General features: G+C 40.1%; 2 protein-coding genes across 11 annotated transcripts in view; one reads left to right on the forward strand and one right to left on the reverse strand.

Moving 5' to 3' along the window:
• Window positions 1-2: 2 nt before the first annotated feature.
• Rha (rha) lies at window positions 3-5,123 on the reverse strand. Of its 4 annotated transcripts, XM_076425707.1 has the most exons (12): window positions 5,074-5,123; window positions 4,588-4,643; window positions 3,985-4,132; window positions 3,662-3,917; window positions 2,919-3,590; window positions 2,506-2,813; window positions 2,197-2,440; window positions 2,018-2,138; window positions 1,838-1,941; window positions 1,491-1,772; window positions 1,102-1,430; window positions 3-691 (listed from the first exon to the last, which is right to left on the reverse strand). In XM_076425707.1, exons 1-12 carry the CDS (start codon window positions 5,118-5,120, stop codon window positions 361-363), a joined length of 2,898 nt encoding a protein of 965 aa, XP_076281822.1. In that variant the 5' UTR covers window positions 5,121-5,123; the 3' UTR covers window positions 3-360. The 4 variants fall into 4 exon arrangements, with proteins under 4 accessions (XP_076281822.1, XP_076281824.1, XP_076281821.1 ...); XM_076425709.1 differs by lacking the exon at window positions 2,919-3,590; XM_076425706.1 differs by having other exon boundaries at window positions 2,506-3,590.
• A 1,612-nt stretch (window positions 5,124-6,735) lies between these two features.
• Window positions 6,736-23,658, forward strand: part of Gish (casein kinase I gish) — a 102,684-nt gene continuing 85,761 nt past the window's right edge. For 3 of the 7 annotated variants that reach the window (XM_076425717.1, XM_076425718.1, XM_076425719.1), the window contains exon 1: window positions 6,740-8,711. In XM_076425717.1, the coding sequence (XP_076281832.1) occupies window positions 8,480-8,711 (232 nt within the window). In that variant the 5' untranslated portion in view covers window positions 6,740-8,479. Of the gene's footprint in view, window positions 8,712-23,658 lie in introns of all 7 variants that reach the window. The other 4 variants (XM_076425722.1, XM_076425723.1, XM_076425716.1 and 1 more) reach the window with 4 other exon arrangements.

Consider the following 23,658-nt stretch of genomic DNA (forward strand, 5'->3'; position numbering starts at 1 on the left):
AAAATCGTGGGCTCTATTTTACACTAGTATAATTGAATTGTAATGTAAATATACGAAAACTGATATTTGTATTGTACAAAGAGCAATATAGTTTGAAATGTATATGATACAATAAACATCTTTTTTTATATTATTCGTTCTTAAATACTCACCATAATTTCTTTAAGTAAGAAACTTTTAAGTAAAGATGTTCGATATGTTTATTTCAATAAATATACAGATATATGTAAAAAATGAGGTATTATAAAATATTTTATAATTAACTATTTTACCGCTTCGTAGATCAATTTTATAAAAAATTATATAAAATATTAATTTACACATTGATGGATTTATTATCGTTAAAGCGTATAGTTTGTATCACTTCATCATTAAGGATCTTATCTCATTATTTAATTTCATAATAACTGTATCTTCGTGTGTGTAGCTACCAGTCTTTAAAAGAGAATTACGTTCTTCTATCAGGGCTTGCAATCGTTCGTCGTTCTCGTCTGACCTTTTTAACGTATGTTTGCTTTCATTTTGGACTGTTTTTGAAGCTACGGTAGTGGGTGTGAAAACCTGGCAATAGGGATCCTTTACCAAAAATGATGGCTTTTGTTTGATCACGTTGATCTCCTTTTGAATTTCATTCAATATTGTTCGATCGTCGGTCAAAGCGGTAGTATCCGCTTGTAATATATCCTCTAAACTGTTTAAAACAAAAAGAATAAGTATAATAGTCTCTATTTGAACACTAGGTTTACCGAGCACTTAAAGTGAATCTTTGACATTATGTTATAAAATAATCTTAATAATCGTAAATTAAAAATAATAGAACGCGTCCTGTAAACCTAGTGTTAATGTAGGTTTGTATATTAACATTTAGCAGTCGAGTGGTGACTCTGAAGCGCCACTAAAAATTGCTGTACCATTATTTAAAATATTGTTTACATTATTCGATATGTTGGTATCTAATCAATTACTAAACATTTAAGTATTGTATTAGGTGTTATATTAATTTCATGTCCACCAAATTTAGAACATCATAGAGAATGGAAATATTTTAATACAATAACTCCGACTGCAAATGGTTAATCTTCTATGGTCCATTATACGTACTCTATACTTTCCAATTCCTCTTTACTGTTTTTTATTTGAACCTTTATCGCTTGCTGACACTCCTTTTTCATTTTGTGCATTTCCCGAACTGCCGCTGCGTACTTTTCTTTAAAAAGCAATTTACTCTCTTGCGTGGCTTGCAGCTTCTCTTCAAGCGCTTTTAATTCTTGCAGTAACGTTGCTGTTTGATCCTGCGTTAAGGACCCTTTCTGATAAGTTTCTAACTCTTCCGCCTGTTTCGTAAGAAGCAACTGCAACCTTCCATTGTCTGTATTCAATTGGTCAACTTGCGTCTCTAGGATGGTCTTCTTCTTCTCAAGCGCAGTGATCTACGATGTTTTAAAATGCACAATTTTCGCTTCTGCTGGCAGCTGAATAGCGTTACTGACCTTCAACATATGTTCTTCTTGCATCGCATGGTACGATTCTCTGAGCTCTCGCAATTTCGCTTCGTAAGACCAGTGCAGTTCTTCATTCGCTTTAATTAATCTGGCTTCCTTTTCGAGACTCTTTAATCTCCGTGTTCGTAAGTCTTCCGTAGCGTTATTTAAACTATTTGCTAACATTTTACATTGCTCGACGCTGCACGCAAGCTGCGCTTCTAAACTTTCTCTATGCTTCTGCCATTCTTGACTTAACAAATTCAAATGACGATCCTCTTTCCTTTTCAACTATATCACAAAAAGTATAGTATAATGTCTCTCGTGAATGCACTTATACATTCAAATTGTTTTACCTCGACTTTAAATATCTCCTTTTGTCGTTCTTTCCACGTTTCCAGCTCGTCAACTATTTTATACACTAAACTATCGTCTAAAATCGGTGGTCCTAAATTTTCACCTGATTCAAATAAACCGTAGTTTAATAAATACTTCTGATTTACGCTATACTGTAATTTATTTTTGTCGGAACTTACTGGGTGATTTCTTTTTAAGTCTATAATACGGACCATGATCCTCTAAAGTCATCGCGATATCTAAGTTCCCAATAATGTTCTGTTCAGTGTCATACAACGGTGTGTCACACTGACACTCGAACTGTAAAATGTATGCGTCATTTCAGCCTGCATCTTATGTTTGTACAGTATCACATTACCTTGCTTTGATGAAACAGTTGTTTCACATCAATTGCGCATTGAGATATACAAATTTTAGAAGTCTCATCTATTTTGTATATACTAATTTTCGGTGGAAAGGACAGCAATAATTGTTTGATTTCGTCTGTCGCTGATATAAAATGCAATTTACATCCTGCATCTTGTAACTTCATTTTCTCCCCTAGTGCAAGCGGTATTTTTGGACGATAAGTAGATGTGACCTCGGTCTTTGGATGATGAAATCTGCATTATTTTATTCGTTAGAATAAAGAAAAACATTGCGACGGAGTTTCTACGTTAACACATACCGAATTTCAATATTTGGTACAGTTAATTTCGAAGACATTGATTTAACCGCTATCAATAGAATATTTAAGCAATAACAATGATATGCTTCTATACTTTTGGAGCAACCGTTGACTCTACAATGACACGGCAGCTTGTCGAGCGATTGGGTACACATCGGTTTAATCGGTTGATTTCTTACGTGATCGTAGCTCATAGACTGCTTATCCAGCATGTTGCATCCATTTGGGAAATTGAACATTTGAACTTCGGCAGTGTACTTTCCAAAATCACCAGCAGGATTTCTGTGGCAATCTATTTCGCTATAATTCTGGAAATCATGTTTAGAAGTTAAAATGTTTTCAACTTTAAATTCTAATCTTCCTCCCTTAATTCTCGTACAGTTAGCTTCGCAATTTATAACAGGGGAACTTACTGTTTGCCTTAAATCATTTCTCTGTTCTTTAAGAGGATTAACGGGGCCTGTCTCGCTGAATATCGTGCTCGGGGAATTCATTATTACCTCTGTTTTACCTCCTATGTATTGTAATTTCAATTGCACATCAAGATACGAATTATTATATTCTATTTGAACGTTGTCAGTCTGATCCTTTCTGCGCAGATGACAGCGATAATTTAAAATACTACTATTGTTCAGAGAAGCTTTAAGAAACTCCTCAATATTGTCAGTAGGAGCTAATGGTTGCATATTAACTTCTGATTCAGCTATTACATTACTTTTATACTTCAAATAGATAATCAAAAGTGGTTTTACTTGTAAGTATGATCTCAAAACTTTTAAAGAGGTCCTTATCCTTATTACAATTTTTTCATTCAGTGCCCAAACCTCTCCATATTCTTTTTTCGACTGATTAAAATACACGTCGTTCTCTAATATTTTGCACCAAAAGTGTAAATTGTTTTTCAAGTCTGAATAATAGTTGGTTGGTAATAATAAATCTATGTTCGCTGCGGATATGGCTGTGATGTTCATCAAGAACAACTCGTGACAAGTTTCTAGAGGACCCAACTGAATAAGACGCTCGTCGCGTAATAAAATTGGAGTTACTTTATCATCTTGAAATGTTGCTTGCTTGGATTCTTTCGACTTTTTTGAGATAAAAAATAATTGCGTTACCCAGACATGCTGAATGTATGGAGAGAAAATAGAATATTTACCTCTACGTGACAGTTTAATAGCGTAGAGTCTTGATCGTGAATACTCAAACCGAGAAGCAACTCTGGTTTGTCTGCTTTCAGATTGCTTTTCAGTCCTAGCAGTTTATGCCAATTAGTTTTCAAATCGGTATCCTCGTTTTTAGAAAACATTTGCGCAGATCTTAGACTAAGCAGAATGTACCCCAATTTCTCTTTACCGTCGTTGCTCTTAACAGTAAAACATTCCAATTTCAATGGGACTTGTCCCGATCTCATCCTATAAAATTAATACAAAGTTCTTTAACAATCTTCTAAGAGATATTTCATTTCTTTGTGGTACGTACTTCCGTAGTCTACTCTTGTCTACTTCCCAAACCAAATCGTGATCATATTGAGGATTAGGACTCGGGTCAATCGCTTCGGTCTCTAGTAAGTGTCCATTTAAAGTTGCTGTCACTGATGTCGGCAATAAAATTTGCTCGAAACCTCTACCTACAGATACCAACAAAATGTCAATGCTTTCTAATAATTAGACAGCGGATTTTTATGCATTTATGAAGAAATTAACTGGGTGAAACATAAACCAGTAAACAGTATAAAAAATCGAAGAATATTGTTGTTTTCAACGTAAAAAGACTATTAAGGGATAAAATAAATTTTTATGTAACTACACTGCTTCCCACAATCGATGGAGATTGTTTTTATTCTGCATAAAGATCCGCAGTCTACTAATAATTAACTTTTAATAATTAATTTTCGTACGAATATAACAGAGACAGCCGATACAAGGACCTGCATAGTGTTCTATGAATATTGAAGAATATACTCGAAGAATATTAAGATTTATTCATTACGTACTTTCTTTACAAGTAATTCGTATTTATTTACAATTACATCGGCACAAGATCATCATTGCGAAAAGGTTAATAAACCATGATGCGATTTACCTTCTTTTATATTCAATACGATTCGCACGTCGGAACTCGTCAACTCTTCCATGGCACTATAATATCATACACAAAAATAATAAAAATAATATCTGGAAATGTGTAAGGTACATCAAAGAAATCGGTAAAATTCAAATCGGTTTCCATGGAAACACGAACAGTTCGTGTCACAACATGCCCTTCTGGTAATGTCAGAATTGATGTATTTATGAGTAAAGTTTCGGATGCAAAACCTTCTTATAAATAACAGTGTCCACAAATTAACACGTGACATTAATTTCATGTTTGAAATTCAAAATCAACGCCACGGATAGATGCATATATTATATGTAAATAGATAATTAACCAAGCATGAATGATAACAATAGTTCAACATCTTTCGAGAACATCGTCCATTCTTTATACGAGTGGGATCATAATTAATTTCTATCGTGGGAACATAGCAGAGATTATTTATTTAAAAAACAGGATTGGTAAGGAACACACCAGCGAGGACAAGAAATACGAAATGTTTCTGTCATAGAAAAAATCATTTGTAGGCTTACACACATGTAGATAAATTGTTGAAAAGGGAGGGCGTCAACATTAGATGACCTTGACATTCCCCGTGCATACAGTGTTGCCGAGTCTCTAAGTTGATATCTCCAAAAGTTTGAAACGTTGGAAAGCCCGCGAATATTTGAATCGTATATTTGTGTTTGAAGTATGAATTATATTGAAATTTCAAGAGAAGTGTCGTATTCCGGGTGATTCCGGGTCACCACAATGTTGCTGTAAACCATGCTGTAAACGTAATTATAGTTTCTTTCTTCCGTTTATTACTGACAATATATTATTTGAACGTACAAATTACAAATCTATTGATGAAGTAATGGAAATGGCTCTTGTCAAATATTTCTGCCAACAATATAATATGATATACTATATATTTTTGATTGGACTTCGTCACAAATCGGAATAGAGTTAGAAAATTCAATAATAAGACATATTATTGTATTCCTGTATAGAATTTACATCTTCTAATGCCAATTTCGTATTTCAATACACATCAGATACTACAGATTTATTGTTTCGTAACAGATGACGTATAAAATCTTTCCAAACAATTTAATCGCGTTGTACGGGAGTCTGCTTTATAACAATTTAGGACGTTTAAACTCGTTTACAAATTTAAACTTAAACAAATTAAAATTGAAATTGTAACACATTCCCTTAGCACTCGAGTGGTGACTCGAGAGACGCCACTAAAAATTGCTGTACCATTATTAAAATTATTGTTGACAATTACTAAATCAATTACTAAACATTTAAGTATTGTACGAGGTATTAATTTCATATCCATAAAATGAAAAAATCATATACAATGAAGTTATTCTAGCTAGAAAAAATGTTCAATTTTCGAATTAAAATAGCTCCGAGTGCAAAGGGTTGAGAGCTCGATTATTAAAAAATTTGAATGTAAGCACGTAGTTCCGAAGCTACATTCACAGACGTAGTCCTCAGGCGCGCGCATTCGATTACAAATAATTTACAAATTTTCGCGGCCATATTTGGTGCGGACCCACTTGTGCGCGCATGCGCGTTCCGACAGAAACCAGCGGATTAGTTGTTTAGGCCCGCTCCACACACATCCGATTTTCTAACTTGCGGCGACCGTGTGGTACCGGAAATGCGGTCTGAAGTACTATGGATTCAATTAGGCTCTGCACATTCGTTTGAACCGTAGTTGCGGCGCCGCACCTCCACATTACATTCACTATATTTACCGCAGTTCTCCAAAGAAACGTACATATGTATAAATCATTTTACACCCATTGCGATTCTGATCTTCATGAATTTCTGTTCTGTAAGTGTCTTCTGTAAGTGACTAAACAGTCAGCACATCCGCCACTAGTTCACCTGTAGGATTGTTTACTATACTAATACAACCATTGTTATCTTCATAAATAACGATGGGTTCTGATATATTAATTTTAATACACATCGACTGATACAGTCGATGTATTTATATACACGTCGCGTCGGTCATTCTGCCGCACGGTCATCGCACGTGATCGCACGTTAGAAAAATGGACGTGTGTAGCGGGCCTAAAAAACTAATACGCGTGTACGCACCGTTGGGAACGCGGCTTTACATCGTGGCTGGGTTGGCAGCACTGTCGGCCTCGTAACAAATCTCACCCATGTCGAGTCGAGCGCGAGAGACAGGAGCGTAAGCTTGTCCGCGATCGTTTGTCCGCGTTCGACGGCTCTTTTGAATAGCGTGTGTGCGATCGCCCGATAGAACGGTACAGCTGGGCGAAGTGGATACGTGTCCGTTCGATCAAGGTTTCGTTTCGAGAAATCCTGAAAGTGATAGAGAGCCATAGGGCGACTGAGATAGAGACAGGGAGAGAAAGATCGAGAGTGAGAGAGAAAGAGAAAAGAGAGCTAGTGTGTGAGAGGGAGACAACGAGAGAGAACAAGGAAGACAGAGAAGGACCGTGAGGGACTGTGCTCGGTTAATCCGGGCTCTCTCGTGTGTAGGCACACAATAGCCGATCGAGCGTGTACTGGTGGTGACACACGGCAGCGAACGGTTTCCTTAAACAAGAAGGAGAACAGAGGAAGCTCGCGAGGTGCATGGTGGCTGTGTGCGTGTCACCGGGAAACAGTTCCAGAGCCGCTTCGGCGGCGCTCCCCGAATCTTAACCGCAGAATCGAGAGAGGTGTCCTCTCCGTGTGTCGCGGTGGTGGCTGAAGGCACAGAGCCTGTATCATCAGGGTCTGTCTGTCTTCAAAGGGCCACGAGACGTTTTGTTGAAGTAGAATCATCGTCGCGAAATCATCGCACGCGGCCAGCAGGCGCCCGTCGTTTTTTCTAATGGAGGTGACGGTTTTCGAGTGTGTTCGCCCGCAAGAGAACAGGCCACGGCGATGCACGCCGTATTGACTGAAACGCGATATTTCCCATTGACTATTCCACCCGGCCGGCCGGGTCAGAACAGAGCCAGATCGAAATTGGCATGGGATCGTCCAGGGTCCTCGACACGACGAACGCTCGCCCAAGTCTGTGATAACCACTAGCCGCCACCGCCGCCCGTTGCTCTTCGGAACCAGAGTAAACGATAACCGGAGGCTAACAGAAAACTGAACGAAGAAGAAGTAACACAGGAAAGAACGGATAAAGAGCTGTGTGTATGTGTGTGATTCGCGCGTGTTCCTCGTTCTACACCGTTTCCTACGTCTATATATACGTACATATATGTATAGATATATTCAAGTGTAAACAGTTTTAAAGTCAGTTTTCGAGGTTAGGATATAGCATGGGGATTGATCCCCTGAAGGCATCGACCGACGAACCGTGACAACACCTGCGACTCGCCGCGTACACGGTGTGTCTCTCCTGTTCCTCTCTGTGCGTTTTGTCGTCGTCCTCGTTGTGACGTGTGTGCGTGTAAAACCTCGTAACGAGTCTCACTGTGTGTGCGTGTGTGTATATATACATCTATATCGGTGGCCCAGGAAGCCGTTTGGAGTATTCTATCCATCGACGGTTGTCCGAGGGAAGACGAGAAAAGAAAATATGTCAAGAATGGGGATCGATCCCCGATACGACACCGTGCAACGTCGCGACCATTAAAAATCGAACGTGAACCGGGGGAGGGGGGGGTTTATTATTCGACGCGTGTCTCTCTCGGGGGGAGAAGCTTTATTTTTTTTTCTTTTTTTTCCTCCTTATGCTATAACCATCCCGACTTCTTCTTCCTATTCCTTTTCTCTCTCTCTCTCTCTCTCCCGTTGACCGAGTCGTTGAATCGAGCGTGTTTTCTCGGCTCCTGACGACAGCTCGCGACACGGATACACTCGCCACGGATCATTTAACGGAGCAGGAGACCACTGTCCAGCGAAAATGCAGAAAAGAGACGATAGACGAGAGGCACGCGAGAAAGACTTCACGCGCAGCCCCGAACGCGACCAGGAAGCCGCCAAGAGAATCTCTCGTGGCAGCGGGAACGCACCCAGGTCCAACGTGCACTCGTCAAGGCACAGTGTCACGTCCTCCTCGAACGTGTTGATGGTCGGCCCGAACTTCCGTGTCGGTAAAAAGATCGGATCCGGCAACTTCGGGGAACTTCGGCTCGGTAAGTTTTCGATGATGTACATTCGGTTTTATTCTTTCAGTTGCCGCTCGCCTCGCGCCGTCTCTCGCTCTTTCTCGATACCTATCGATACGAATTAGCTAAATATCGAACCGGACTATTCACCATATCGAGAATCTATCGAGACGAACTTTTGCACGTCGTTTTTAGTTGACGTTGCGACAAGAATTTCGCTTCTGCAGTCCCTGTAAAAAGACGATAACTTTTTTAATATTGGAGCATACGATCTGCACTTTTTTCAGAAGATAGAACAATTGGTTTGTTGCGTGACAAATTTTTTTTAGATAAACTGCAAGTTGTCGAAATTGCAGAGAAGATACTAAAAGCTGTATTTTGTAACCTTTTTCTGTGTGCTTATATGGAAATGTTAGAAAACACATTGCGTAGATCTGTATGAATTAAACATATTCTGAAAATTTAAAGATGGTAGAAATTGCAGTTTTTCACGATTTTTGGCTTCCCACTGTAATACATCTAAGAATTTTTATCATCTTTCAATGTCTTTCGTTTTTTCCTTTCACGGTGCATAAAATTGACACAGATCTACAAAACGCATTTTCTAAAATTTCAATATAGACCCTCGTGAAAAAGTTGTGAACTGCATCTTTTAGTATTCTCTCTACAATTCCGACCAATTGCAATTTTTAAAGAAATTTCTTTTCACATCATGTATGTAGTAAACTAATTGCTCTAACTTCTGAAAAAAGATCAAATCGTATTGTCGAATATTGAAAAAGTTATCGTCTTTTTAAGAGTGTCGGAATATTAGTGGGAGTCACTGTATCTTGTAATGAGAATACGAGGAGATACACGGTGTGCTATCTTTTTGTTTCGGAGTGTACGTTACAACGTTCGCTGCACCATCGTGGAAAATTGCATCGTTTAATCCGCGGCTAGCCGATGCTCTGTCACTTTTAAACCATCCTTTGCGTATGTTTATCTACAGACGGATAATCGATTCCATACAATGTTGTATTCCTCCGCGTGGGAATTGTTTCACTAATTTTTCTCGCCCAGACCTATCATTTTCCCATTCGGGTTCTTATCAGCAGCGGATAGTTTGCAATCGAGTGTGCAATGTGCGACATACGTAGTTGCGATCGTGAAATAACACGATGCAGAATTTTACACTACATAATTGGAGCAGTCGGTAAACATGCGGAATTATTTATCCTTTACGTAACGAAATGAAATTTCGTCTGATAGACTGAATGTACAGTTTTGCCGCGAGTATTATTATCGCTCCAATTACTCGTTTCGTACAATTTATTGCGTATTGTTCTTCCGAAGGTTGACTCACGATTACTAAAAGCGTCGGAACATCTTTTCAATCAATTTATAATTCAACCAAATTATGAGAACATATATTTGCGTCAATGCATTAAACAATTTTCTCTGCCACCGTTCTAATTGCAACATGATCGGTTCGACGTAAAATTCAACAGAAATAATTATTAAAACAATGTGAATCATTAGAAATAAGATAGAAAGACCCGATGAATTTTTGTTGAGAAAACAAGATCGAAAATCTTATCTTGTTTTCAAGCGACAGTCACTTTTGTGTTGCACTAACCTCGACGAGCGAGCGTGTAAGCATGTTTGCCGCAAAGTTTACAAAATAAAGCGCCGCACTTTGTGCACACGGTTTCGGTAAACAAATAACTGGAACGTAAATAAATAAACGCCCCCTGAACACGTGAACAGCTGTAATCGAATATACACCGGCTCTCGAGCACTTGTGGGTCCACGTTTCCTTTTTCTGTCCTTCTCGATTGATTTTTCATGGGAATATTTTATTCGCGAACTGGGTCGCCTTGTATAACAATTTGTATGGTAATTGGTTCCCGATGACATACACTCCTGTGTTGCCGCTTGTCTCTTTGAGCTCGATTTGTTTTGTATCGTTCGAAGTCAAAGCCCTGTTCGTTGTAGAACATAACATAAAAAGAGGATAAAGCACAAATGAATAAAAAAAATTAGGGCGATTCGTGGGGGTCGTTGAATACAATGGGCGAACAGGTGTTTCGAGCCACGCCCTCTACCTGTGTTCGAGCAGCATTTCTCAAAGCACACCTTGTATGCTTCGTAATTCGTTTCCAACTTCTGCACCAATTTTCCACCCGATATAAAATTGAACATTTCCATTCCATGCATTTTATAATAATCATTTTCCACGTGCAACAATTCGTCTCTGCACAATAGTAAAAGTTTTCTGGACTAATTCTCCACACCCAATATAAAAAAGGACATTCCAATTCCATGCATTTTATAATAATTATTTTCCACGTGCAACAATTCGCCTCTGCACAATAGTGAAAGTTTTCTGGATTAATTTTCCACATGATATAAAATTGAACATTCTAATTCCATGCATTTTATAATAATCATTTTCCACGTGCAACAATTCGTCTCTGCACATTAGTGAAAGTTTTCTGGATTAATTTTCCACATGATATAAAATTGAACATTCCAATTCTATGCACTTGATAATAATAATTTTCCACGTGCAACAATTCGTCTCTGCACAATGTTGATGCGATCTTAAATAAAACAACTAAAAAAACAAATTGAAAATTGAAGCTCTACGCGTTCTTATCGACTCGAATCGCTTGAATAGCGACCAAGTGACAAATTGAATAGTCGGACAGACAATTACCTGGATCGTTTTCCTAATTAGCGAGCGAGCGAGTGCGCTTTTGAAAATAAACATAACGGGAGCGGCAAGGGTCGAAGAAAAGAAGCAAAGGAAAACAGTGCTCGAGACTCGTCAAAATATTTATGCTAGGAGGCAAAGTTTTGGAGCGTGGTCTTGCACGCTCGCTGTATACATTAATTACTCTATTCATCGCCACACATCGCCCCGACCTTTATGGGAGCAGTCACGATCGCGATGACTAACTCTTGAATGCTTTAATTACGGTACGTTCGTTAAAGGGCGACCTGAATGATTAAGGAAACGTAAACTCGTAGTAGAATGTGTTAATTGGAGCCGGGCTACTCCAATTTGTTTAGCAACCGACCGGTAGGGCGATTAGAATAGTTTGCTAGCAACAGGGACAAGAGCAGTTATGTAAAAACATTAATTCGGTTTGCTCACCCGGAGTAACGAAACGACTCCAACCTGAACTCGTGCGGAACACGGTTATCCGTCTTCTCTGGCGAGGATCGATCGCGAAATGACCGGCGGTCATTATCAGCGCCGTTTCGCGATAGTTCGCAGTCGTTCCCTCCGAGCGTTTATTGCGAAACTTTACGTCCCACCACCTTTTTCGTCGGACCGTTCAATTTATTTTACGAATGCTTTTTACTACGAAATGATTTATCTGTTTGCCGAGCTACGGCCTAGCAAGGCGATCGCGAAAATCAACGCACCGAGTGGAGCAAGATCACAACAATATTATCATAATTCTCTGACAAAAGGCTTGAAATACATATAATTAGACTGCGGATATTTATGCAAAATAAAAAATGTTCGCATTGATTGCAGGACACAGGAGCCAAATAAAAATTGTGTTCTTATTTTAATTATCAAGTCTACATATTTTTTATATATTTTTAATATGTCTACAGCTTCAAACTGTACGTGTCCATTTTTGTCATAAATGCATAAAATCCGCAGTCTACATATAATTTACAAGGAGATTAAGACTAAACTGCATTGCAGTGAAATCCAATTTCGAATTGATTGTTCGCAATTGTTCAAAGTTTCCTAGACAAACAAACGGATCGGTTCCAGATGTTCGCGTATCTGGTCGTGTATACAATTGTGACCTCCATAATTAATATTCTCTAATGATAATGTTTACAATGATTGCATTGAAAGCGCCGCGAGACCGACCAATGACGTTGACCGATTCCCGGTGTCTCGCATGCACCGCTTATCGTTAAAGTTCACGTTTAACACATGACGTAATTCCGCGTGATAAATTTATATCTTTTATCTATGCTAAGAGGAAGCCGAATATAGAAGTGTTTATGTTTGCCGGACGATTATTAGCTTCGTGTTACCGTCTTGTTACACACGTCTACTCGTTCCGCAAACAGAGGCCGCTTTTTTTCTGATTAACTCGCGCGGTTTACTCTTTCGCGAACCGGCAGTCAGCATTTCGACAATCGGAGTGTCCCAACTGGGAAGGACCAGCTAAATACGTTAAATATTTTCACTAATTTAGCGAAACTAGTTTCACCTTATTTTTGCATTCCTGAATTCACGAGACTTTAAAACTATGGATTGCCGGTATTTTTTCATAATTTACGCAGAGCTTCGCGAAGCTTCTTAACCATTATCTCGCTCCTCTCGTGACGTAGGTTATTAGCGTAAATATCGCCAAAGGGAATTTTTATGACGGTTATTAATCCCCTAAAGGTAATGGATGCATAAATGAACGGTAAGCTCTAGAACGAACATTCCATTTTCTACGACCGTGTTCTGTAATTTAAAAATCTTGATTTTCTAGGGATCCGTTAGGAACGCATGTGGCTCGATTTATTTTAACAGTAGCACTCGGCGAAAATAATTGCGTCGCGTGTCGACTGCACGCTGAAATAGAGTAATTACCTTTTTTATTCTGCGCCTCGCCGAAGTCTTTCGCGGAGGAATAAATTTCATTTTCCGTTCTCGCAATCTCCTGAACGGAACTGCAAGTTTTTAAATGGTGGAGATGCTTTTGTTGCTGCTCTTTGCTACAAGATGACTAATTGTAAGTAGATAGGGTTCAGCTCTTCTGTGTTCATGGCCATTGCAGCTGCCATTTTACTTAAAGAAAGTCGCAATTTGCGCGGTATATAAACCAGTCGCAACCCTTATCGATTAACTGCCTTACGAGTTTCCTTGTCTTTTCTACTTAAAATAAATTTCTTCTCAATAATTACGCTTTATACCACCGAATGACCCAATTCGAAACTTCTTTTCTAGGATCAACGGGTTGAGAATAAACGTGCACACATTTCAGTATTCAAGACGGTAAAAATAGTGAATGATTTTTTGTTGCAACGGAAACAATGAGCATCTTATGCTCCTTCTCTTCTCAGGATTTTTTTGCACGAACCTCCCGCTTCGCTTTCGCAAAGCAGATCCCGGTTGCGTTCGATAAACATTATCTCCTCCACGTTGTTTACCCACTTCGCTCCCTTCAATTTGTTCCGCTAATCCTGAGCATCGCCGGCGAGATAACAGTCGCTCCCCAACAAATTATCACTGTTAATCATTCGCCCGAGCAATTTCAACTCTGTCCAATTATTCCGCCGAAGAAACATCCACGTTTCTAGGGAACGATCGCGATTCTATTCATCGAGCTTTCCTCTTTCACCGGGGGGAAACGGTACAAAGAGCGTTGCGGCTGTATTACAAAAGCGTGTGCAATCATGTTAAATCGTTAAAGTCTGCGTCGCGGGCTCCAGTAAGAATGCCTATAGCAAACGTTGCGAATTAGCGAGCCGATTGTCGGCGGATATATTGTTTTTTCCCAGCTGCGTTTGCTCTGTCCCTTGTAGAATCATACTTTTCAAGTATCTAGAATATTTCCTCTAGTTCCTCTAGTGAACATGAAGTTCAAATAATAATATGACAATTTTTAAAGGCGCCTTAGAATCGCCGTTCGAGTGTAAAGAGTTAATCGTTTTTTCCCATATAAATGTCCAGCTAAAAGTATTTACGTACCGTTTGAACAATTATTCAACCATTTGGTATAAACCGAGCAACGAAGAATGAATCACTTCGGCACCCAAAGCCGATCAGAATAGAGAAAAGTGATTTCGAATGAAAATTCATCGACTTTCGTTTTGTTTCTTTATCACTGAACCTAATAGAATTGGTTGAGTTAAAGGGGACAGGTAGCCGAAATTTTGGCAAGCGACGCAATTCGAAAAATGTCTGCCTCTGGGGCCGTGATTCATCCTCGAACGATCCAGCCGCGTGTGAATCCTCGTTTAGATCTTCCGCTTGGCCGGCTTCTTCCAAACTGGCCGACAAATTGAGACCGTGCCCGTCGAATAAAATCCTCCTGTTGTCGGCGAACCTTTCCAGGTATACGGGCCCGTACTTTCTGCCAGATGATTGTTAGGTGTGGAATATAGCATGTATGGGTCGGGGAATGCGTCGATACCCGGTTACGTCCTTGTTTGTTTTCTCGGAAAGCTCGGGGACCTTCTGGAAGCTGCTCAACTAGGGCGCTAGCTCGATGAAAGCTGCTGGTCTCTTCCGACTTGAGATGAAATCTCTTATCAGGGAATTAAGGTGTAATACAGTGAGACTACCACTAATATTTCGGACACTCTTAAAAAGACGATAACTTTTTTAATATTGGACTTACGATTTGAACTTTTATCAGAAGTTAGACCAGTTTGTTTGTTACGCAACGAGACAGAAATTATTGAGAAAAATTGCAAGTTGTCGGAATTGCAGAGAAAATACTAAAAGTTGTATTTCGCAAATTTTTTGTGGGGACTTAAAGGGAAAATTTAGAAAACAAGTTTCGTAGATCTGTACGAGTTAAACAGATTCTGATACTTTCAGCAAAATCGATCGACGTTACTTTCTTAAATTTTAAAGACGCTATTTTTTAAATTTTCGCAATGTTTCGTATTTTCTCTACAATTCCGACCAATCGCAATTTTTGGAAAAATTTCTTTTCACATCGTGTAGTAAACCAATTGCTCTAACTTTTGAAAAAAGTTCAAATCGTATAGTCCAATATTTACAAAGTTATCGGTTTTTTGAGAGCGTCCAAATATTAATAAGAGTCACTGTGTGTACTGTAATTTCCTCTATCTTGATACCGGAAACGTCATCTTTATTTGAATACTATCAAAATCTCGATGCCTGCAGCTTCTCGATAATGTTGCCTTTCCAATGAAAAATATTTGCCAACTCATTAGCACAGTGGCTCCTTCCTACTTTGTCTCCAACGATCATCTAGAAGAGAGATTCCTAAAGTCCCTATCAAATTACGTTTACATTAAATATTGAATATTGATGTCAAGAAAATGGTACTTCGTTCCGACTCCGAGAAAATGAATAATAGGCGGATCCATTAAATTCAGTTTTAAATCTTCGTTACCAGCCTGATTCGATCCGACGAGACTAGGGGATGATTGATGTCTCAGCTTGGCTAGCTCGAAAACTGGATTTAGAGATTAGTAATCATCGCGTTACTAACAATCTCGAAAAAGTAATAACTTAGATTAGCGTTCGTGTGTGGACAGGATGAATCATGAGCGAAGACGTCCCGCGAGTAATGCTTATTACGTTAGACAATTTATCGAACGTATTAAGTGCCTGCTGGAAATTGAATGCGATGAACATTTTGCTGCGAGGCACTTTGCGACTATTATCGTAACTTGTACGGTTTCATTGTTGCTTTGTTTATTTTTCTGAATGAATTCTTTTTAGAAATTTATTCTATTATTTTTCCACGAACGAATTTTTATAATTCTTGTAATGAAGATATATAAAACCGGTCATTCGACTGTGGTAGGTTCTGCGTTAACTTCACAGAGTTAGATTTAATTAATTAGAGTTCACAGGTTTAGATTTATGTACTTTACAAAATTTTCCAGATTCTCTCTTCTCTTATGTTAGACTCACGATTTTAACCCTCATCCGTCCCTCATTTCACGAACTGAATCCGTCCCTCGAGACAAATTGACACAGTTCTCCCAAAATAAATTTATACTGTTCTATTATTTATATGTAAATTTGCCTGAAACTGCGTGACTTTTATTTTTTCAATGCGAAACACATAACCGAAAAACCTAAGATGTAAAAACATCGTAAAATAAAGATTCAGTTCGTGAAATGAGGAACAGATGAGGGTTAAAATCATAAGTCAAAGGGAGGTCGTAAAAGCCCCTTTCATTTTGGAAAATGTTGAAAAATAGCTCACGTCCTCAGTGCTCGGACAGATCGCCTACGCGTGGCCAATGTTAATTCACGGGTTGACGTTATTGTCGTCGGTGTAGCGACATTTATCTGTTGATAAGTTCGCGGTGCCGTGCACGGCGCGAGTTCGGTTGCGTTTGGAGCAAGCAAGTGACTCATTCTTAATATTAAAGCGGTGTGTCGCGTGATTGCGACGCGACTTGTCGGTCTTTTCATCGTGACTCGCGAACTATGTTCACTATTTGTTCCGTGATCCGCCTCCTCCTCGATCAGACTGATCATTTCAGAATCGGTTACTTTACACCGGTCTCTTATCAGCGCGTTTTATCGCGCGACGACTGTGGCTCCCGTATCTTATTCGTATCTCTTATTGATACAACCGTTCGATTCTACATACATATATGTAGACCGAACGCATCTTGCACACCGCATTTGAACATCTACCTTATCTACCGGAGACTGTTTCATAATTCCTTTCGAACGTCTATGATCCATAGCTGTGGATCTTCCAACCTTAAAACTCTCGCATGCTTATCAATTAATTCCAACGAGCTTGTAATTGATAATGTCACACCTAATAGTTAGTATTAGAGTGTGGATTGTTCTGCGAAATGAAAATTGGACCAACTACGAGAAAAAGTTCAAAGAAAAATTTGTTTCTACTGATAACGAGCTTCGATACAGTTCTTTCAAAATTTATTCCTGGTATTTCGTGGTCAAACGCGCACGCAATAATTGCACCGGATGCGTAAATGGAATAATTTCAGCTATCGGGATGTCAGGAAAGCGGTATGTATATCTCGAAGCCCGGATCTTATATTTCTCGAGCGTCAGCGTAAACGTGCGAGCACTCGAGTTTAAAGTCCCATGGAGTCGTAGAAGGATGAAATATTTAAAATAGCGTAAAGTGTGCTCGGCTTTTCGGCGAAAATTCAGGGTAAAGCCGTACTACCGGGTAACGTAAGGTAAAAGAACGGTGAATTTTTGTTGGACTCGCGTGCAGCTCATCAAAGTAAGTAAAATGTGTCTGGTCGAGACGGTCCATATTTTACGCATCAATTTTCTGCAGCGGATACCCTAAGCAGAGAACGCGTGTTCACTGAATATTTCATATGTTAATGAACACGATGTATCCTCCTCTCATAAATGATTCCCCGAACTTACGAATATTGTAGTAGTCACTCTAAATATTCATTTTGTACAGGAAAAGACACAATTCTAAAATGAGGTAGAAAATTTAAGGTGTGTCGACCAAAAATTCCGTAGATTCTCTTCACCTACCTAAAATTCTTAGCCTAATCGCGCCCAACAGCTCGGGCGACACCCGCAACACCTGTTGGCTGCGAAAAACCCGCAAATTTAATCGTCCGCAGCGAAATGCGCAGGCAGTTCCATTTCGTGGCCGTCGATATCCGAGCGACTGAACTCCTTAAAACCACCCACACCGATTTCGCAGACAATGGAGGTTCTGTTTTCGCCTAGCTGGCGATCAATATCGGGATTCGATTCTCACTGATGCAAAACGGGACGCGGATCCCGTGCGCTTCTTTGGAAAACGCCGGACTTCGGGCATTGTGTCCTCCCATCGATACAGCAGGGAACAATTAACGAGGCAATGCCGTTCATTATCTTAATGCAACGGTGGATACACACTAGTTCGCCGCCAATCCCCCTCCTCCGGGTGTGCGTTCTATTAATACTAATTGCGGAATAGTCGGTCTCGCGCTTTTCCCCATTCACGCGTATATCGGGAACGCGGTATTCTTCGCGGATTAGTTCGCCGACACGATGGGAAAACAAAGTTTCGCCCGGCCCCGACGAGGAAAAGTTTCGTTTTGCAATCGCGCGACCGGAAATTTCTGCGGGTGACGTCGGCTCTCTGTCCATACCCGCGTTTCACGACACGTTCCGCGAAAAAGTTCGGGAAAATTCTCGCTGGAAAAGCTCCGTGGAAAAAATTTCCCCTGGAACCATTCGTTCCAGGACTCCAATATCGAAATTATCAGACGGAGTCCCTCAGACAAGTTGGAATGTTCATGAATACTATTAGCGGGGACTGCGGATCTTTATAATAAAAATGGCTCCGGTTCTCTTCGAATAATTTCAATACGTGGACCGCGGATTTTATGCGTAAAACGAGCCAAATATCAGACAAACTCGCTAAACGAACTTCTCGAAGTTGCTTCATATTTTTTCTACGAATCTTCTCCGATGAATTAAAATTGATACAGGAGAAGAAATTAGTTTCTATCGGACTGGGGTTCTCGCAATTACTCCGTCGAAGTCGCTTCGCCCTTTCTATTAACCCTGACGAAAGCGAAAATAAAAAGAGATCGGTTTCCATTCGACTTGTCCCGTTCGTTCTCGCAATTATTTCAGAAAATTCCGATCTCGCACGGAGATCCTCAGTCCGGTTGGGCAACAAAGAGGGAGGGGGCCAGAGAGGGGAAGAAGAACGGTCTCCGATGAAAGACAAAGGCGGTGGAGGAAAGTAACGAACCCGAGGAAGCATCATCGACAGACACAGTTGCCCTCGTCCAGGTCCAATGGAATTAACGATCTCGTTCGACCGGATAAAGAACTCGGATTACATTCCCGGCGATGCACCCGCAAAGAACGGTCGCATAATAGGCATACAAACCGCACAAAGCCAACCCCGGCCCCGTTTCCCTCCACGGGGCCAAAGAAATTTTCATTATGCCCTCGGAGCTTTAAGCGAATTTTCCCTCTTTCGCGGGATGACCGTGCTACCACGAACGCCCGACGACTCTATACACGAAACTTCAATTAATCTGTTGGCGAAACAAAATAAAACGTAATCATATGTCGGTCACTCTAATCCGAGCGCCTCGCACTGCGTTGAACAGCTCGTTTTCTCCACAAAATTTAATCACTCGAAAATTATATGTGATACGGCAAAATGTTTCAAACGATTGCTGTACTCGTTTGACATTGCAGCTACCTGGAAAAGCTTTGTAGATACATATTGCAATTGAAATTTTCAGTGGAAACATGGAATATTTTTCCTTTTGCATGAACTATTAGCGAGATAAAGTCTTTCAAAGTTTGCGTGTCAATTTTGTAGACTTCTAAGTCTTGTGACTCTGAGGCGTTTAGGTATTGTATGAGGTATTATCCCAATTTCATATCTATGAAATTGAAAAAATCGTAGGGAATGGAAAATATATACAGTGGCCCACATAAGTGTTCGTATGCCCTTTAAAACAGAATAACTTTTTTATAATTATACCAAATGACCTGATGTTTTGTAAGCAATTAGAAGCAATGGTTTACTAAATGATGTGCAAAAAAATTTTCTAAAAATTATAATTTACAAGGTTACATGCAAAAATAAAAAAGGCAGTTTTTAAAACTTGTTTATTTGGGCCCTTAAGGAAAATTTAAAATATATGTTTTGTAGAGCTATGTTAGTTATACACATACTGAAAATTTCATCGAAATCGATTGAGATACACACGAGCTACAAGCAATTAAAAATGGTGAAAATACGACTTTGGTCAGTTTCTGCTTAAAATCCACAGAATCGTACATCTTTTTTTTCCTGCGTCGTCCGATTTCGATGAAATTTTCAGCATGTGTATAACTACCATAGATGCACAAAACATATGTCTTAAATTTTCATTAGGGACACAAATAAAAAAGTTTTAAAAAATGGTTTCTTTATGTTTGAATGTAACCTGATTAATTGTAATTTTTGAATACTCTTTTTTGCACATCATCTAATAAACCAATGCTTCTAATTGCTTACAAATAATCAGACCGTTTGGTACAATTATAAAACAGTTATTCTGTTTTAAAGGGCGTACGAACGATCTGTAGGCCTTCGGGTCGGCCGGAAGATGTTTCCGATTTTTCGGAAGGAGAGGTCGGTGAATTTTCATTCGAAGTCGAGCGTTTTTTCGCTCGTCCTTCGAAAACAGACTCTTTCACAGAGCCGTTCTATTTTCGATGGCTCGGCCGCTGAATTGTTTCGCTCTTCACTCTGCTACCTTCACCCCGAATCGGAAATTGGTCAAACGACAGCGCAAATGTTTCTAGCGATTATTGGAGCGCGAGTACATCTCGCGGTAGTTGAATGAATTTTTAAGCACGGAGTCTTCGTGTCTGGATCAATGAGACATCTGCAAGATACGTTGTCGCTAGACTGCAGATTTGATGCATTTACGATACAAATGACTAGGTGCGATTCGACAGAATTGCTGTGTGCATGCATACGATGTCTGTACAGTAAGCACTCGTCAAGAAATGCATTCGACAAGTGCATTTCTTCGATGCACTCATTTTTGTAATAAATGTATAGAACCTGCAATCTATATCAGAATTCACAGAACATTGCAATGTCGTATCGGAAGGATTGAAAAGCGAGTAGGAACCTAAGGAAAACTGGGATCCCGTTGTGGGAAGTCAAGATAAACGCACAAGAGGACGGCTAATTAAGGTGAAGTTACGTGCACCGCTTACGTCACACAGACGTCTCTTCCGCTTTAACAAGTCTCAACGAAGGAAAGACCTTGCCGGTGGATTAGAGGCATTTCCTACGATACTCGGACTATCAATCTGGTCAACAACTTTCAAGATCACTTCGTTACGCGTTTGTGACTTTACATCGCTTCGCGTCACGAGCCACCGTTGTTGCGTCAGTGGCGATAAAATCGGTCTTGGGATCGAACGAAAATGACGATCGGTCTATTCTTCGAAAAACCTAATCGCTCCCAGAAATATTCGATCATTTCTCATGGAAGTAACTTCATCGTTTCACTGTTTGTATAATCAAATCTATGAAGCCAGTAATGGCGAGAGAATGTGTACACCTCTTAATTAACATCACATAGGAATTTTCATAAATTCGGAACGACTGTTCCGAGCGCACAGGTGCGGTTTGATTGTAAAATCGAACTGGTGACAATGACGCTGCGCCGGCTTTATCTGAACTGGCGATTTTTCCGAGATAATGGTTCGCGAATCACGAAGATACGTTATCTATCGGTCAGAGAGAATCGACAGTGGGATAGAGACTTGTTCGAGGGACGGGATCGTCTCGTGGCAGACCGGTCGCTACGTGGTTCCATTAACGTCGTCGGCGTTATCAGTTTATCACCATCGGCCGGTCTTGCTCGTCGCACGGTAAACGCATTTACCGGGTGGCAGTCGGCCCAGGCCGCGTTGCGGTCATTGCACGTTGTCTGTGTTCCTTGAATCGCTGCATCGACCAAGCAAATTGCTTTCCAAACCGATCCTGTCGCGTTTCCGAGCTGCCTTAGAGAATCGCTTTGCGGTCCTCGCGGACTCCGCTCAGGGCTCGGACAACGACGCGACGTCTCTTTTCCGCTTTGAACCACCTCCTTTTCGCTTGGGATCGTCCCCTTTGGAACCTTGATACTGATATACAATTTATCTCGTTAGTATTCGTCCTGGTTTCGAAATGATTTATCACTGGCGAACAGTTCATGATTTTAATTGGTACTCGACTGTCCTCTCCGAGGACTAGTATGACTTGAAGGCTGCTGCATAAATATTGGACACTTGAAAACACTAAAAGTTGCTGTACCATTATTCACAATAGTGTTTACATTATTAAATATGTTGGTATCTAATCGATAGACAGCGGATCCTTATGGAAAATAAAAATTTGCCACCTGAATTCTAACAAGATGGAGTGAAGTAGAAATGTTCTTTCGTAATAGATACGTTTAATATGTTGGATATAATATAATATAACAGTATTTTTAAATTCCTCTAATGTTTTTACTAAAATCGGATATTAGTTCTACTAATAAATGAAGAAAGTCATATACAATGGAATTATTCTAGGTCGGAAGAAATGTTTAATTTTCAAATGAAAATAGCTCGGACTGCAAAAGGTTAAGAATGATATTATCACAAAGAAACGATTTTAAAATAGCAAACGTGTTATGTATACATGCTCAAAGAGCGAGCTCGTAGGGTTGTGCAGTGAAAGCCTCGAATTTTCTTGGAATCGATGAGAACGAGGTTGGGGAATAATAGTGGCGTGGCGATGGTGGTTTCTTAGTACCTTTCCAAGTGCATTAAACACCACGGTAGTGCATCCAGTATCCGGAATTTCCTCTCTATTTTAAGGAAACCAGCAGACAAAGCGTTGGTCGCGTTAAAAAGTCGATTCCTGGAAGCGATACGCGACACACCCTCTTTGTATGTTACAGGACGGGCTCCAGGGAGTAACCCATAACCTGAGAATAGTGTACAGTGTTTTATTACTGGCTCACGATGTTAATGTCGCTCACGGTGCGACACACGTATAATAGCACCGCGGAATCTGTTCCATTTCCTCGGTTATATGTTGTGGGATTTATTCCTGCCTCGGTTTCTCTCTCTCTCTCTCTCTCTCTCTTTCTCTCCTCTCTCTCCTCTCTCTGTCTGATTCGAGCAAGCCGAATTAACATACCTTTTAACAGCGACAACTCTTTCTCCTACGAGGAGTACCATCTTCTTTCCTCAAGAGACGCGCAAGTTTCCTACGATGCATGTGCAACTATACACGATGCCTTGGAATCAAGAATAATTCTACTCAAAAATACAAGTTCGAAGTACAGAATAAAATCATTTGAGTCCGGAGAAAAGGGTGAACAAGTTACGCATAATAAAACAATTCCAAGTTCTATAAAAGGCGAACAGACACGCCTAGGGGAACCTCTAGGGAGCAAAATGTAACTTTACAATTTCCACTCACCGTCCCATCTAAAATCATTCTCCGGCTGGTCGGAGCCTGGCGTTGTAGCTCGAAAGAAGTATAAAATATTTTATGGGGAAGCGTAGTGATGTTGCCGGAGCGTCGTCCATTTTTCCTGGCCGTCTATATGCGCCCTTCGTGCAGGGAAAAGGGTTCGCCTCGCATCGATTCCCTCTTTCAAGTCCGGGGGAACGTGTTATCCACGCGAACGACCGCTTTAGGTCGCAGGTTGCTGCGACGCATCGGTAATAAGCCGGCTGTAAAGTTTCAGAGAGCAGTCTCTTTTTCTCTCTTTCTGCGAGAGTTTCTTTCTCTCTCTT

The sequence above is a fragment of the Lasioglossum baleicum genome, chromosome 6 (assembly GCF_051020765.1).
Source record: "Lasioglossum baleicum chromosome 6, iyLasBale1, whole genome shotgun sequence".
NCBI classification, from domain to species: domain Eukaryota; kingdom Metazoa; phylum Arthropoda; class Insecta; order Hymenoptera; family Halictidae; genus Lasioglossum; species Lasioglossum baleicum.

Excerpts from the sequence above, each read along its gene's own strand:
- Rha (XM_076425706.1), bottom strand. The coding sequence starts at position 5,120 with ATGATTTTTTCTATGACAGAAACATTTCGTATTTCTTGTCCTCGCTG. Across the intron at positions 2,441-2,505 it reads GTACCAAATATTGAAATTCG|ATTTCATCATCCAAAGACCG; the intron begins GTATGTGTTAAC and ends AAAATAATGCAG. Across the intron at positions 692-1,101 it reads GAGGAATTGGAAAGTATAGA|TTTAGAGGATATATTACAAG; the intron begins GTACGTATAATG and ends TGTTTTAAACAG.